Source organism: Mirounga angustirostris, unplaced genomic scaffold (genome assembly GCF_029215605.1).
Source record: "Mirounga angustirostris isolate CCGP_5_RB_7025 unplaced genomic scaffold, mMirAng1.0.hap1 SCAF_6, whole genome shotgun sequence".
Taxonomy (NCBI): Eukaryota; Metazoa; Chordata; class Mammalia; order Carnivora; family Phocidae; genus Mirounga; species Mirounga angustirostris.
Window position 1 is genome coordinate 149,480,915 of NW_026991714.1, and position 15,372 is coordinate 149,496,286.

The 15,372-nt window shown below is 46.9% G+C and overlaps 1 protein-coding gene across 6 annotated transcripts in view; it reads left to right on the top strand.

The window, feature by feature from the left end:
- DOCK1 (dedicator of cytokinesis 1) overlaps positions 1 to 15,372 on the top strand; it is a 489,580-nt gene that overhangs the window by 127,600 nt on the left and 346,608 nt on the right. For all 6 annotated transcript variants that reach the window (XM_064595456.1, XM_054508462.2, XM_054508463.2 and 3 more), the window contains one exon: positions 130 to 238. In XM_064595456.1, the coding sequence (XP_064451526.1) occupies positions 130 to 238 (109 nt within the window). The remainder of the gene's footprint in view (positions 1 to 129; positions 239 to 15,372) is intronic.

The window sequence follows — 15,372 nt, forward strand, 5'->3', positions numbered from 1 at the left end:
CGTGGAGGATTTTCCCTCACGTTCTGAGTTGTCACTGCAGCAGCACCTTCCATGGCTCTTGATGCAGGAGCAAATAGAGGCGAGGCCCTGTCTGCGAGGCCCCATCGAGTGTCGTGTGCTCCTTTGTAGACTCTATGAAGACAAAGGAGAGGCGGACTTCATGGAGTCCCTGCTGCAGCTGTTCCGATCCATCAGCGACATGATGAGCAGCGTGTCGGACCAGACCGTCAGGGTGAAGGTAGGCCCTTGGGTGCAGCAGGACCGGCCATCCCCAAGGCCCACTGTGAGCTGCGGGGTTCCCCAGGTGGGATTTTGCCTCCTACAAAGGCTGAACTTGCGTGATAGCCCAGGGGTGCCTTTGTAGTGAGCACGGTCTTGCTCTCTGTGTACTGAAATTTGGTTTCCTTCCCCTGGTGGTGCTCTTCAGTGGTCACTGCTCTCTTTGCTCCTCCGCAAGGAGATGTGCTAAATTTACTTTACGTAAATGTGAGGATGTTGATGAGAGTAGTGTTTGCACGTCACTTGTCGGGGTGTCTCGGGGGCTGAGCAGAGGTGGGGGTGCTGAGGCTGTAGGTGTCCCAGGCATCGGTCGGACCTCAAGCTATGTTGTGGGAATGGTGATGCGTCTTGGTCCTGCAGCGAGTCTTTTGCTTGCCCAGAAGAGCGAGGGATCCAGCGTTCCCACCGTCCCACTGTTTTCACCACCTTGGATTACTTGTTCTCGCCCTGTTGCCCTTTGGAAGAAAGATGCCTTCACCCCACGTGAGGTCCTTGGGGCTGCAGTGTGGAGGTGCCGGGAGGCGGAGCACGGGGCGGGCCCCTGGAGCAGCCCAGGGCCTGCATGCTCTCCAGCTTCCCCATTCTGGCAGTTTCCATGGGGCTGACTGACTGCAGACGGAGGTGTGGTTTGCAGGGGGCTGCCAAGCTGAGTCCTTCAGAGAACAAGAATCTTCTGAGTGATTAACTTGCGGCTTTCACGCAACTGTTCATTGTAGCTGCCTTTGCTTTCGCTCTCCTCCCTTAATGCTCTTTTAATGTGTAATTTCAGAAGACATTGTTATGGCTGTTGTCTTGAAAACATTTTGGAAACTGATTTCCCAGGTTGAAAGGTTCCCATTCCGTCTGGAACAAAGACATACGTGCGTCAGGTGTGTCATGGTTGCTGTGTCCAGGGCCACCGTCATAACTCAGCATGGGTGGAGCCACACTGACCCTTTGCTTTCAGAGGTGGTGTAGCTGTCTTGCAGAGCTGCTGGATTCCTCCGTGGAATTGCTTGATCTTTATTTGAGTTTCTTGTAAAAAAACTGATGATCTGTAGAGAAAGCGAGGTGGTACGTATATTGAAGTTTTAGGTTAACTATTTTCACGACTTGATATCGCCTCAAGCTTCCTTATTGCTCCAGGGTTAAAATTAGCAACGTGTTCAGGACATTTACTACGACATCCTGTGGCATTTCAGAAAAACAGGCGCGGCGGATGTAAGAATAGATAAAAATTACAGGAAGTTTGAGCCCAGAAGTAATTTTAGATTTCTAAATATATTCTTACATTATTAAATTTGATTGGGCTTGACTTTTGTCTGCCCACCTCCCTCTGTGTCAAATTATTTAGTGACTGGAGTCTTGCAAGACCTCCCTTCAGTGGTTGTTTTCTTGTGAGACGGGAGTGCATTCAGGGATGTTCACGCGTGGATGACAACTTTACGTCTGCAAGACCGGCCGGCGACGGAGTTTTGTTTCAAACGTTGCCTCCCTTGCTGCTAATTCTGTAGTTCGTTTTTGCACCATAGATGCTCTTTGTACAGGTGGGGTTCAAAGACTCCCACCCCAGGACCCCGGTTTTTATGTTGTTCTCACGCTTCAGGTTTTGCTCTGCGGAAGTGGAAGTAACAGTTGTGAATTATCTTCTATAGAGAAAAGATGAAAAATATGACATAGGAAAAAGACTGTGGCATTTCGTAGGGGTTACATGTCGTTTCCCAAAGGGTGGCCCTTGGTGGCCGTTTTGATTATGTGGGGTGAGCTGATGGATTGGTGGGTGGGGGTGGGCCGTGGCTGTTCTGTCCCCGGAGCCTGCACCCTGCAGTCCCCTGCCCAGAGCTGCAGCTGCTCCCTGCATCCGCCTGGCAGCAGGGTCAGCCCCGGCATTTTAGGCTCAAGGGAGACCGAGGCAAGAGGAGTTGGGGGCAATAATTAGCTGCAGGAGAACATGGCGTCAAGGTCGTCAGCGGTGCTGCTTTCCATTTGACTCAGTACCACACATTCTTCCTGGGTTGTTGAATGTAAGTGAGCACACACACAAAGGGGAGACTACATGGTATGTTTTTGTGAGGTGGGAGAAGAAACTGTGGGGCTGTGTGGCCTATCCTATGTCTCCCTTCTCTGCCTGGGGCACTTCTGCCCCTTCTCTGCGGCATCCGTGTTTGTCTGGAGACAGCCTCCCCTTTGTGCTGCTTTTTACTGTCCCTCAGTGAATGCCCCCATCTCAGGACTCCTGCCAGATCCTTTAAACAATTTTATTATGGTGATTCACATAATAGGTACCATCTTCACCGTTTTCAAGGGTCCGGTTCTGTGGCATTCACACTGTTGTGCGGCCATCACCGCCATCCATCTCTAGAACTTTCTTCATCTCCCCAAACAGAAACCCTGTCCTCATTAAAGAGGGACTCCCTGTTCTTTCCCTCCCCCAGCCCCTGGCACCCACCAGCCTATTTTCTGTCTCTGGAAATGTTCCTATTCAAGGTTCTTCATGTAAGTGGAATCATACAGCATTTGTCTCTTTGTGACCGGCTTATTTCACTGGTATAATATCTTCAGGACTCTCCCAGAGTGTAGCAGATGCCAGAATCTCATTCCTCTCCGAGGCAGAATTGTATTCCATTGATGTGTAGATCACATTTTGTTTATTTATGCATCCACTGACGGACACACTAGGGTTGTTTACACCTTTTGGCCATTGTGAATAATGCTGTGAAACTGTTCAGGTCTCTGCGTTCACTTGTTTTGGGTGTGTATCAGATGTGGAAGTGCTCTGGGTCATATGGTAATGCCATGTTTAATTTTTTGAGGAATTACCATATTCTTTTCCATAGCAACTGTACAATTTTGCTCAAAAATATATATTTTTTTAATCTTTAAATTCCTTAGTGAATTTACCTTACCAGCGATTTCTGGCAACCTCTCAAGCTTGAGGCTTATCACCAACCCCCCTGCCACCACCTTTAGCAAATGATGCTAGTCTGTCTGCTGTGCTGAAAAGATCCTTTAGGATCTGTCTGCCATCACCTTTCCTTTCTCACTTCCCATCCTACCACCTGAGAGTAACCTTCCACCTGTGCAGTGTCTCTCCCACCCACCCCTGCCTCTAGGATTCTGATCAATCCTTTACCCATCCTGTCAGTCTAGGATCTTCTGTCTGCATATCAGATTGCTCTTTCACTTGGTCTACAGTCATGCCCAGACTTTCTCAACACTCAGCTTGTGGGATCCTTCTCTGCCATCAGGCTTTCCTCTCTCCTTCCCATCCTATGAGAGGGTCCTTGTACCACGGTCAGCGCCCCCTGGTTCTCTTCTCTGCTCTCCTCTATGTGATCATGGTCCACCTCTCCCCCACGTATGACCCAGTGGCACTCAGACGTGGCCTCTCCAAAGTCAGATGTGGCCATTCTCTTCCCTTTGTTCTCCTTGGCTGTGATACCACACATCCGTGTTTGCTCATGTCCTCAGTTCTTCTTGATAAAATTGTGCAGAAAGTTTCTTAACTCTACTCTCTCCACCCTCAGTGCTGTACCTGCCCTTTCTTATTTCCTGACTGTATTTCCGTGTTTCCCTAAAACTCACATCTGCTGGTGGTCTTCTTTTTCTCAGAAAGCTGTGATGTTTTCCAGCTGCCTGGAGAGATGGGTCAGATTCCGGTTTCTGCATTTCAGAAATCTTCATAGCCAACCCAATTTTTAGAGACTTAAGTAGAATGCCTCCTCTAGAGAACACAACATCTGGGGGTTGGGAAGCCTTCCTGAATTAATTCCAGTGGTTGATAGAATCGTGAGCCCCACGTGCTAGAATAGCAACAGCTGATATGCATTGATCACCGTCCTAGGTGCTTTACATGTATCAGCTTATTTAATCCTTATGATAAAACTGTTAGGTACTCTCCTTGCTTTCAGATGCAGACAACCAGAGATAGTAATTAAGTTGACTAAGTCCACATGGCTAGCATGGGGGCACAATGATGATTTCAGCCCAGTTTGCCTGGTTCCAGAGCCACGTTATTTTCTATTCAACTCCCTTGGAGAATGCTGCTAAGCACCAGCCATCTGACAGTATTCAGAAACAGGGCCCATACCTGTCGTCCACATTGGTGGACAACAGCTCTTTGATGCTTTGGGGCTGTAAAAGCATAAACACCATTTCTGGTGGACCTTTCCATGGAGTGGACATATGGTATGTTCATGCGTAAAGCAATTAAAAATACTTTGACCAGGGGCGCCTGGGTGGCTCAGTCGGTTGAGTGTCTGACCTTTGATTTCGGCTTAGGTCATGATCTCAGGGTTGTGAGATTGAGCCCCATGTCAGGTTTCATGCTGGGTGTGGAGCCTGCTTTAGATTCTCCTTCCTCTCCCTCTGCCTCTTCCCTTCTACAAAAACAAAACAAAAACAAACAAAAACAACAACTTTGACCAGATGCCTCCCAATTGGGTGTGTTTGAAGGGGAGTAAAGGGAGTTTAATGGGGCTGGTCACAAAGGCTTCTAGGAGGACCAGATCTTGGTCATGGTCCCACTGTGTTGGCAGCAGGTGGTTCTCTTTCTTGACCACTCGTGGATTGCAGGGCTAGATTTGGGGTGGTTGGGGCTTTACAATCAGAGTTAACATAGGCATTGCTGTTTTCACTGAATTACAAAATATTGGAATATTAGCTCTATGGAGTGATCCTAGAAGTGACCACCCTGCCTCCTAGGCATAGTCTGTTGGTGTGTCTAGGGAGAATTTAAGAACTTTCGGTAGAGGGAAACTTTGACCATGATCCACAGTAAGAAATAGATTCTTGGGGTGTGGTGTGGTGTGTGTGTGTGTGTGTGTGTGTATGTGTATGTGTGTATAAAGCTGAAAGATGTTTCATGAAAACATTCTTACCTTTATTCCATGTGATACCCTCTGGCATCTTCTACTCTAGTATCCTTTAGTCTATTCTGAACTAATGTATTTCACAAAAACAAAAACAAAAAACCAAATTGGGGGTTGAGAGGCACTAAATTTTTTTCCTGAACGGCTAGTGTATCTCACCCCACATTTAAAAACACTGCTCTTTATCATTCTTCAGGGTTCTTCTGCTGTTTCTCCCGTTCAGTTTAGTATGAGAACATGGCTCATTTTCTGTGTGTCTCCCATTGTCTTACAAAGTCGCGGGCCCCTGTGGCTCGGTGACTTTCCCTCTCTGTGAGTGGATTGGACGGGGGTGAAGAGTAATTGAATTTGAGGTCCCCAAGCTGAGGTTGGTGCACAGATGTGGGAGGCTTTGTCTTCCTTCCTGGGGCTGCCCCTGGGTGCTGGCTTTCTTCTTACCGTTCGTGGTGCCGATCTGTCTGGACTTCTCTGGAAGGGTCTGTGTTGGAAGTAGATTGTACGGTGATTGTGGTGTGGCGATTATGGTAAATGGCGTTTTGGGTGAGTTTTGTCCTCTGAGAAGTACTGTTCATTTCCTTAAAAACCGTATCCTGACTTGAACAGCACTCACTTGCCATACAGCTTGTCTAAAATTCTTCCTTATCAGAAGATTTTGTTGCTTTTTGTCCATTTCTAAGCTAGCATCTGGGGTCCACACTGCCTATCATAAATTGGGAGTTTAAAATTTCGTGTCCTCAGGAAAAGCTGTCTTGGTGTATTAGGGATGATGACAAATAAGGATCAGAAGTCATTGGATCTCCTTGCAGATGAGGACATGAGGTTCACAGGGAACTCCTGACCTTCCAGGGCTCATTTACAGAAATTGGTGCTCCCTACTCCGCCCCTGAGCCCTCCTGTTGTCCACTTCTAGTGCTGTTTGTGAGACGGCGAGATTTCGTAAGGATGTAACTTACCGGTTCTCTTAAACAAAGCAACGTTTACTGTGTCCTTGTCCTCAGTTTTAAATGTAATTGTGATCTTGTTAGAAAAGTGGAAAATGCCAAATGTTGATTAAGAAAAAGAAGACTCATTTATCATTCATCTCCTATGAATTAATTACCCTGTTAGCGTGTTTGTCTTTTTAAATGGCGTGCTTTTTCTCCTTAGTGTCATCAGATATCTATGGGGATATGTGGTATGTAGGACATGTACATACATGCATACTGTCCTATAGGTACATGTATATACATGGGCTTTTACAGCTCTGATTTTTTTTTTCCCCATACCTATTTCCCTGTGTCCTGTAGTATCTTTCAAGAACATATTTCTTGAGGTTGCATATGACCTCCTGGTTATGTCATCACTGCTTGAGCCAGTTTTCTGTGTTTGGGAGCTTGGATTGTTTCTGGTTTTTGTCTCCACAAACAGAGCTTTAGTGAGCCTCGCTGGCTGGCCCTGTCGGGGGGGCACAGCCCTGGCTGGTTCCACCCGGTTTGCAGGGAGGCAGCCAGAGTTCCAAATGCTCTGACTCCCGTGAAAGTGCTCACCAGAGCTGTGAGGACGCGCCCCGGATTATGAATCTGTGCGCCCCTCGTCTGCACTGCTGTGTTCGATGGCGCTGCCTGTTCCTGGCTTTCGCTCGAGTCCTGCTTCTCCCCGTGGTGGTGCTGCCCTGCCCGCCTCGGGGGACCCAGCCTCTCAGGGGCCATGTCCGGAGGTTGCAGAGCCCGTCTGTCCTCAGGAGCCACCTGCATCCGTGGCGTCTGTTGGTACGGGCTTAGTGGCCGTGTCAGGCAAGGAGGTGAGAGCTTTGCCGTCCAGCTCCTTCCGCTCAGATGATTCTGGGTCCTGAGGGAACCAGCCGAGGAGATGAGGGGCCAGATGCAGCTTAAAGAAACGGGTAGCATCTGAGCCAGGAAGGTGCGCTAACAGCAAACAATGAAACATTTCTTCATTCTTTTTCTGAGGTTGGGGATGGCTACTGATTGTGTTGATTAACCCAAGAGTAGCAGAGATGTGAGTCAGGGCTTTGCTTGCCCGTCTCTCATCACCCACGAGGACAGAGGAAGGGGGTGGTTTGGATGGTGACCTTCCAGGTCATGCTGTCTGCTTTGGGGGAAGTCCTGTTGAACCAGAACATCCGGCTGCTGAGGGTTGGCAGCTCAGAAGAAGCCAGCACGAAGGTAAGGGTTACACTTGATTGAGAATCAGCAGCAGGCCAGGCTTTCCGGAGAGTTCTCCTACTGGCACAGAGAGGAGAGGGAGGGCCTGGACTCAGGAGCTGTGGGGACAAGCCAGGCCTGGAGGTGGTGTCCGTCTCCTGGGACTGCTGTCCCGAAATACCATAGACGTGGCCTCTTAAGACAAATTTATTCTCTCCTATTCCTTCTGAGTGCTTGTCTTTGTCAATTTGGGCTACTACCACACAATATCATAGACTGGTTTTCCCTCCAGTGGTGGAGAGCAGGGTCAGGAAGCAGGCTCTTTTGTGACCCTTATTAGGGCACTAATCCTGTCATGGGCCCCACCCTCATGACCGCCTCTGACCCTAACCACCTCCCGAAGGTCCCAGCGCCTGATAAAATCACATTGGGGTGTACAGTTTCGACATATGAACTTGGGGTGGGGTGGCGGGGGACATAAGCATTCAGATATAACAGTGCTCTAAGTGTCTGTTGTGTGCCTTTCTCCTAGCTCCTTGGGGATGCTGACGGTCCTTGACTTGTAGACACTTCCTCCCCATCTCTGTCTCTCCCTTCACACCGTGTTCTCCTGTGTGTCTGAGTTTTTGGGTCTCTCTTCTTCTTGGGACGCTAGTCATACTGAATTTAAGGCCTACCCTATTCTACTATGACCTTGTGTTAACTTGAATCTGTCTGCAGAGACTCTTTCTAAATAAGGTCACTCTCACAGGTATTAGGGGTTAGGATTTGAACAGATCTTTTCCTGGGACACAATTCAACCTACGGTAGAAGTTGAGTTGAGCCCTTCCAGGCAGTGGTTGAGGAAGGGCTGGAGGGGCAGTGCCCAGTGCCGGGAGCCCAGACCTCAGTGTCTGCACACAAATCACCTGGAGGTCTTGTTAAAATGCAGATTCTCACTCAGTAGTTCTAGAGAGGGGGCCCAAGATTTTTCCTATCTAATCAGGAAATCAGCCCAGTTAATTCTGCGGGTGTTGCTCCCTTGGCGACACCTGGAATTGGAAGTGGCCAGGGCTGACCTAGTGTAGAGAACATTCTGGCAGCTGTGTGAACACCAGCAGGAGGGGCGGGGCATGGGAGCCCAGGCTTGGGCAGATTTCCCTGCAGGGCTGGCTTCACCTGGGCTTCCAGCTCTCATCTGTGTGATGTTCTGGATTGTTCTGACTGTGCAAGTTCTCTCTAACTATAACAGATGAAGAGACACTTGCAGGTCAAGTCATGACTCATGTCAAAAAAGAAGCAGCAGCTAAAGCAAAACCACGGAAAGGTGAAGAAAATATTTTATGAGTGGCTCTTAGTAAACCTTCAGCTCAAAATGCTTCCAATTTCCTCATCCTGCTTTCTGGCCTGTGGCTTCCAGACTCTGCAGAGAGATCCACAGTCTGGCCGAGGGATTTGAACACATCAGACACCACGCTTCCGGCCTCTGCCAGACTGATAGTCGGGAGAGCATTTTCCTCGCTTTGGATTCCTGGGATCTCTTCTGGCCCCAGTGCATAATCTTCTCAGCTGCTCCCATAGGATGCTTGAGATGCCACCCGCAGGGCAAGACATTATCTGAAGCTGCCCGTCTGGATACACTTGCCTCCTTGAGACCCTCCCCACCCCCTTTGGGAGCACAGGGCTCATTGTAATAGTAGCAGGAATGAAAGTGGTTTCTGCCCCACTCTCCTTCAGCCAGCCAGCCATTTGTGTTGGTTTTCCACCAGTTGTGGCACATGGGCATGGGTATTTTTCCAGTTCCGACATAGATGGCCATTTGGTTTCCTGCTTCTTTGCCACTATCTGGCAAGCATCTTTCCATATTAATGAGCAGTCATAATAATGATTGTGGTGGCTCAATGCCAGTTCAGAACATGCACCTGAATTGATGTGCATTCATTTACTTAATCAAGTGATTTTTCATCATGTTAATTTTTCCATTATTGAATACTAGGAGATTGCTTTTAGCATTTTAACTCTATGATGAACGATTTCATTGATAAGTAGTTGTTGGCATTTATCTTTTTAAAAAATTCTGTGGCAGGTTTCCTTCGTGCTGATCACCCCCATGTTCCTACCTGTGTCCTGCCAATGTCTTTGCAGGGCAACATTGCCCCTGGACGAGAACCGGTGGTCTGCCGTACTGGTGATGAGGTTCGAGAAGGAGATGGAGACCTGCGGTATAATTTGCAGGCCGTTGGTGGTAGATCTGATGTGGGAGGTGAGGAAGACCAAGGGAGGTGTCATAATCGCCTGCTAAATCTTTGGCGTAAGCATGTGTGTGTTGGAGACATCTGTAGGAGCAAGGGAAGGTTGTAGAGCGTATAGACCTGGAGCTTGGGCTTACTCCGAGACCCCGCTGGAAACCTCTTTCTGGGAGTTGCTGTGTTAGTTACTCTGCTCACTCTGTCATGGGAAACCTGGCTCCATGAGACCGTTGTGTGCTGATATGTCTTCATTTACTTCCTGTGGCACATTCTGGGTATCTTCTTCACGTGTGTCCACCTGCCATTTCTTGAGTGCACTGCTGTGTTTAGGACTAGGTGCTCATTTTCTTTTCTCTCTGGACAGCGTCCTGTTCCCATCCATCATCCGGTGTCTGCTTCGTGGTGCTGCTAGCCGATTGGCTATTGGTGTTTGTGCAGATACAGAGCTTCTCGCTACTGGATGCTTGTTTACATAACACAGTGGATGGAGACACTAAGCTCAGACTCCCATATGGTTTGGAGGGAATTTATCTGCTGCTTTTGTCCAGCCGGATTGTGGAGCGTGAAATAATCCTAATCTCTTGTATTTGTGTGGCACTGTTACTTGTCAAAGCCTTTGGATGCACACCATCTCTCTGATCCTCCCAGTGCCGCCATGCTGTCCATTAGAAGTAATAATGGAAGAGCTTTCTCAAGGGATGGGCAGAAAGCATAATCATGTAACAAGTCTGCATTTTAGTAGCTGAGTTGTTGATGGAAACACTTACATCCCATGTCCACCGGCTCTTCTCTGGGAATTTTCAAATTGCAGCCGCCCCATGAAGCCTCTTCACAGAGCTTTATTTCTAAGAAGGACGAGGGGGTTTAAAATGGTCTAAAAAACCTCCTGACCAATCTAAAACAAGACCTTCTCAAGTGAACTGAAGATGCAGGATCTCCAAAGGCTCATGTGCAACTCACTTGCAGAATGGTATTTATAAATGCATTTGCTGTAAGTCTTGTAGATTCATTTTTATATTTTGAGTTTCTGTGGAGTGAGGCCTCTTTTGATTGCAAATTTTATAAACCTCAAACAAGAGATAGATGGGGAGATACTCCAGTGTATGGATAAAAGGACTCAACGTTGTTAAGATGTCAGTTCTTCCCAACCTGATCTATACATTCATTGTCATCTAAGTCAGAATCTGAACAAATATCTTTGTGGATGTTGACACATTGATTCTGAAGTTTGTGTGGAGAGTCTGAGGACACGGAATAATCAGCCCGATGTGGAATGAGAACAGTGGCAGAGCCCCGGACTACTTGATTTCAGGTCTTACTGGAAAGCTGCAGTAATCTGATCGCCGACACCCCACTCAAATTAGGTACAGAAGGAAGGAGAATAATTGATTCATGGAGCTGGGGCGTCCAAGGCATTAGACAGGCACAACTGTGACCAGGGGTTAGAAGATCTCCTCCCTTTGCTCAGTTGTCTGTTCGAGGGGAAAATGGCCACCAGTGGTCAGAGACTTGTATTTTCTTATTGTTTATAATGCGAGAGGACACGGAGGGCCCGTCTCTCTCTTTAGGTCCCTAACAACCCTCAGGACAAACCTTCGTCAACCTTCTTGATGTAAAGGAGTAACCATTTCTGGCAGGAACAGACTCAAGGAAGGTGACAAGAAAAATAGCTTCGTGATGCACAGAGCGTGGGGAGAGAGCTGGAAGGGCCAGCGGGAAGGAGGAGGGCCCGTGAGATGTTTGTAAATGTAGCTGAAGCCAGTGCAAATTTGTGACATTGTGAAATGGGCCCTGCAGCTCTTCTCTGGACCTGTCCACTGGCTGATGGAAAGAGCATTTAATGCCTTCATGTAGGATTGGTGTTCCCGCCGCCATGCCAAGTAGCCCAAACTGAGGCCCAAGAAGAGACCAGACCTTAAATATGCCCAGGAAGAAATTTATCGAGAAACATGTTGGATGGTGCTGTCGCATAAGTAAGTGTGAAAAAGGAGTGTGCTACGTGTGCTTAGAAAATCACCAGCTCCATTATAGTAAATAATTAAAAATCCCATTCAAACTATTGTGGAGAACTTTATGGTGGAATAAATTATTTTTGTATATGTATCGATGAAATCATGGACTTTATGTGAAGTCAAATTTTAAAAGCATTCAAGTAGTTAACACTGGGGAATCGGTGAGCTGGGGGGGTGGTGGGAAAGTCACATCCAGAGCTGTTTTAGTAATTTACACAGGAGCGGAATGGTCCTGGGAGGGAGGGTTTTCCATCCCTCAGCCCACTGCTTTCCCGTGACATCCTGAGTCAGATAATAAGTTTGTACATTACACTGGCTTTATTTAGAATCCTGTGCTAGGCAGTATAATTTTGATAAGAAGCTGAGCATTATTCTCTGTGAACTGTGAATGTGACACTTTTATAATTCAAGCAGAATTATTTTTCCCTCGGGAAATCCTATGCATTCAATATGGTACATTGAATTAGGAAAGAGGTAAAGGGGAAAAAAAGCTATAAAAGGTGTATCTTATTAAAACAAAGCAGGTTTTATTCTTGCCTGTGTAACCTTTAGATACAGTGATTGATTCTTAGAGACAGTATTTTTTATTTTTTAGCATAAATTCTCTTCTCTAGTTTAATGATTAAGGAAGAACAACAGTCCTCATTGTCTGATTAGGTGAAACATAACAAATGTGTAATTAAATTTTGAAAATGATATTTTCATACCATTTCGTATTATTGTGACATTACACATTTTGTGTGGTCACCACTCAAGGTTAAATGCAAAGTTGTTATGTCTGAGAAATTAGGTGTCTGCTAAGTCCTTTTGTTGTTTTTCTTTTAAATGATTCATTTTATATTAAAATAGAAGAAAATACTACTGCAACTGCCATTTGTCAGGCCAGTCTTCTTCTGATAGTTCCTTGGTAGGTCACAGCTCTGTTCACATGTTCCCATCAGTGCATCCTTCAGAGGAGTAGCTTTGTGGATCTGTTATCCCTGGAAGTGACCTTGTTGATTTACAAGGTCTACCAGTTGGTCCCTTCTCCCTTCTGCTGCCATATTTTTCCAGGTGCATATAGTGGGCATGACGACAAACCGCTGGTTCAGCAGTACCTAGGTTTGCTCCAGGTGATACGATACATTCCCCCCTCTGGGGGTCTCTAGTGTGCGAGTGTCAGGGATGGTCCCACCTTCCTGCTGCAGCCAGAGCGGTGGGCAGCCCTGTGTGACAGCAAGCTGAGGTGGGTGCTGCATGTTCTTTGTGGTTCACTATCAAAACTTTGCCACTGTTTTTTAAATGAAATTTTCATTTCTTTATTTTGATTGCTTCTTGGAGACAGGGAACAAAAAAGAATCAAGTACAGTAAAATAACACACATGAATCTACCACTCAGATCATTCACCGTCAGCCCTTTGGTCATGATCATTTCTGAATTCTGTCTATTCCTCTGTGGATTATAGATGTGTTTTAACATAGCCAATGATAAATACAGGGCAAGTGTTGTTCTCTACTTTGTGTCCCCACACCTTGTGTATGAATATCTTCCCATGTGAATAGGTAATACCTTTAAAAAATTTTTTTTTATTATGTCAATCACCATACATTACATCTTTGGTTTTGGTGTAGTGTTCCATGATTCATTGTTTGCGTATAACACCCAGTGCTCCATGCAGTACATGCCCTCCTTAATACCCATCACCAGGCTAACCCATCCCTCTAGGTAATACCTTCTTACTGACACAGGGAAGCGTGGTGATTGGGTCACATCAACATCCAGTGAAATGGATTAAATTGAGAGCTACCTGACATCCAGTGACATCAAAAAGCTCAACCAGAATGATCTGTAAAGATGCATTAAGGAAAAACAAGGAACCAGAGAACAGGGGTCATGGTGTCAACCTCAGCGGAAACCTTGGATTTCAAAACCAAAGGCGGAGTCCCTTCTGATGGAACTCTGCAGTTCTTGGGGGGTCTGCCGGGGGTGCAGACTGTCATTCTGAAACCTCCTTGGTTCTCCTTACCGCTCTAGTCCTCCAGGGGCCTTTCCATTCTTCCTCGTCCTCTTCCTGCCCTGGGGATGCACCTGCTTCTTGGGTCTGCTCCACATATCGCCGGGGCTCATCTCTAGGCTGGTCTCTGCTTCCCCTTTGCCCACTAGCCACCTGCCTTACCTTCTTAAAAGGCCTGCTCCTTTGTTTGCTCTTCCTGGTGGCATTTCCACATTGGTATTTCTCCTGCTTGTTTCTCTTGGTGCGTAGAACTTCGGCAATGACTCTGGCACTTTGCTCCTGGCCTTCTGGAGGCAGGCAGGTGCCTGAAGCTGATGTGTTCACAGTGGGTAGGGACCTGATGCTTCTGTGGGAGTGGCCAGAAGGACTCTTCTTGAAAAAGAAAGTAGTCACTTAGACATTTGTGCAGTCAGTTTGGCTGATGTTTTATTAAGTTCTTACCAAGAAAGGAGCCTTAAGTGCTTGCCTAGGTCTGCTTTATATTATTTATTTTTAAAGATTTATTTATTAGAGAGGAGAAAGAGCATGAGCTGTGGGGAGGGGCAGAGGGAGAAGATCATTCACCGTCAGCCCACTGTCACCTCCCATGCTCAGCAGGGAGCCTGATGTGGGGCTCAATCCCAGGACCCTGGGATCATGACCTGAGCATGACCTGAGCCGAAGGCAGACGCTTAACCTCCTGAGCCCCCTGGGCGTCCCATTGTCCAGATCTGCTTTAAATGGTGAAATCTTTGTGGATGTTATTGTCAGGTTTTGCATTTTTATATATCTGTACTCTTAACATGTATGCAAAGATAACATGGATTGGATTCTATGACTTCGTAGTCTATTATGTACTCATCTTGTGCCAGCCATGGAGTCGTACTGGCCCGAGGCCATCAGGAATATATAAAGGTGTAGCCTTCTCTCTGCAGGAGGAGAAACCAGGTATTTGGTTCCCAAAATAGGTAACAGATGAGGTGGTGCATCATGATATCTTGGGGCATCCAAATGAGAGACTGCAGGTAAGACAAGGACCTACAGAAAGTGGCAAGTGGACCGAAATCCTTAGGTCAGTGTTGGTGCAAGCAGAGAGACTGGCTCTGAGCTCTGAGGGGTGGGAGGGAGTCCAGAGGAGGCATGTTCCAGGGAATGGACAGGAGGGGGATGGGCAAGACAGGAAGAAGGAAAAGAAAAGAGTGGGGGTAGCAGGAGTCAATTGGTTTTTTTGGAAGACAGGAATCCAGGGGCCGGAGTGGAGAATTGCATCAGCAGGAGGAAGCATGGGGCTGGGGTCATTCTTGGTCCTACCCTGTGTCCTCAGAGCTGAGAAGGGGAGCACGATATGTTCTGATCATCAGATGTAATATCTGAGATCCTGGACTGACTCACTGAGAACTGACATATGGGTTTATTTTTTTAATCTAAAATTACATTTTTAGAAAAGGACAGGATCTCCCAGGGAAGAAATGGGGGGGGGGGGGAGGCGGGAAATGGACTTTTCCCCCAGGGATCTCTCAATATGAAAATTACATGAGTTCTTAGAAATTTTATCTTATGATATTCTTTATTAGTTCTTTTATTTTTATCATGGGATAACTATTTTCATTTACATTTTTAAGTAAAATATGTTTTTAATTGAAAAAAGTTTTCCTGGAATCTGGCACGTCCTCTTTCAGAGTTTTGTGGCTGTGATTAGGAGCCCCTTCCTGGGGTGCCTGGCCAGTGAGTGCCCTGCCAGGGACTCCTGATGATCTGTCCCCGTGCAGCCACTTTGGGAGAATGTGTGGGCTGCACCTGCTTTCACGCAGGCTGCCCCGATCGGCTGGAGAGGTGTTATAGCATACAAGTGCTGTGCTGTGCTTGTGAAATACTTGTAGAAAAGAGTG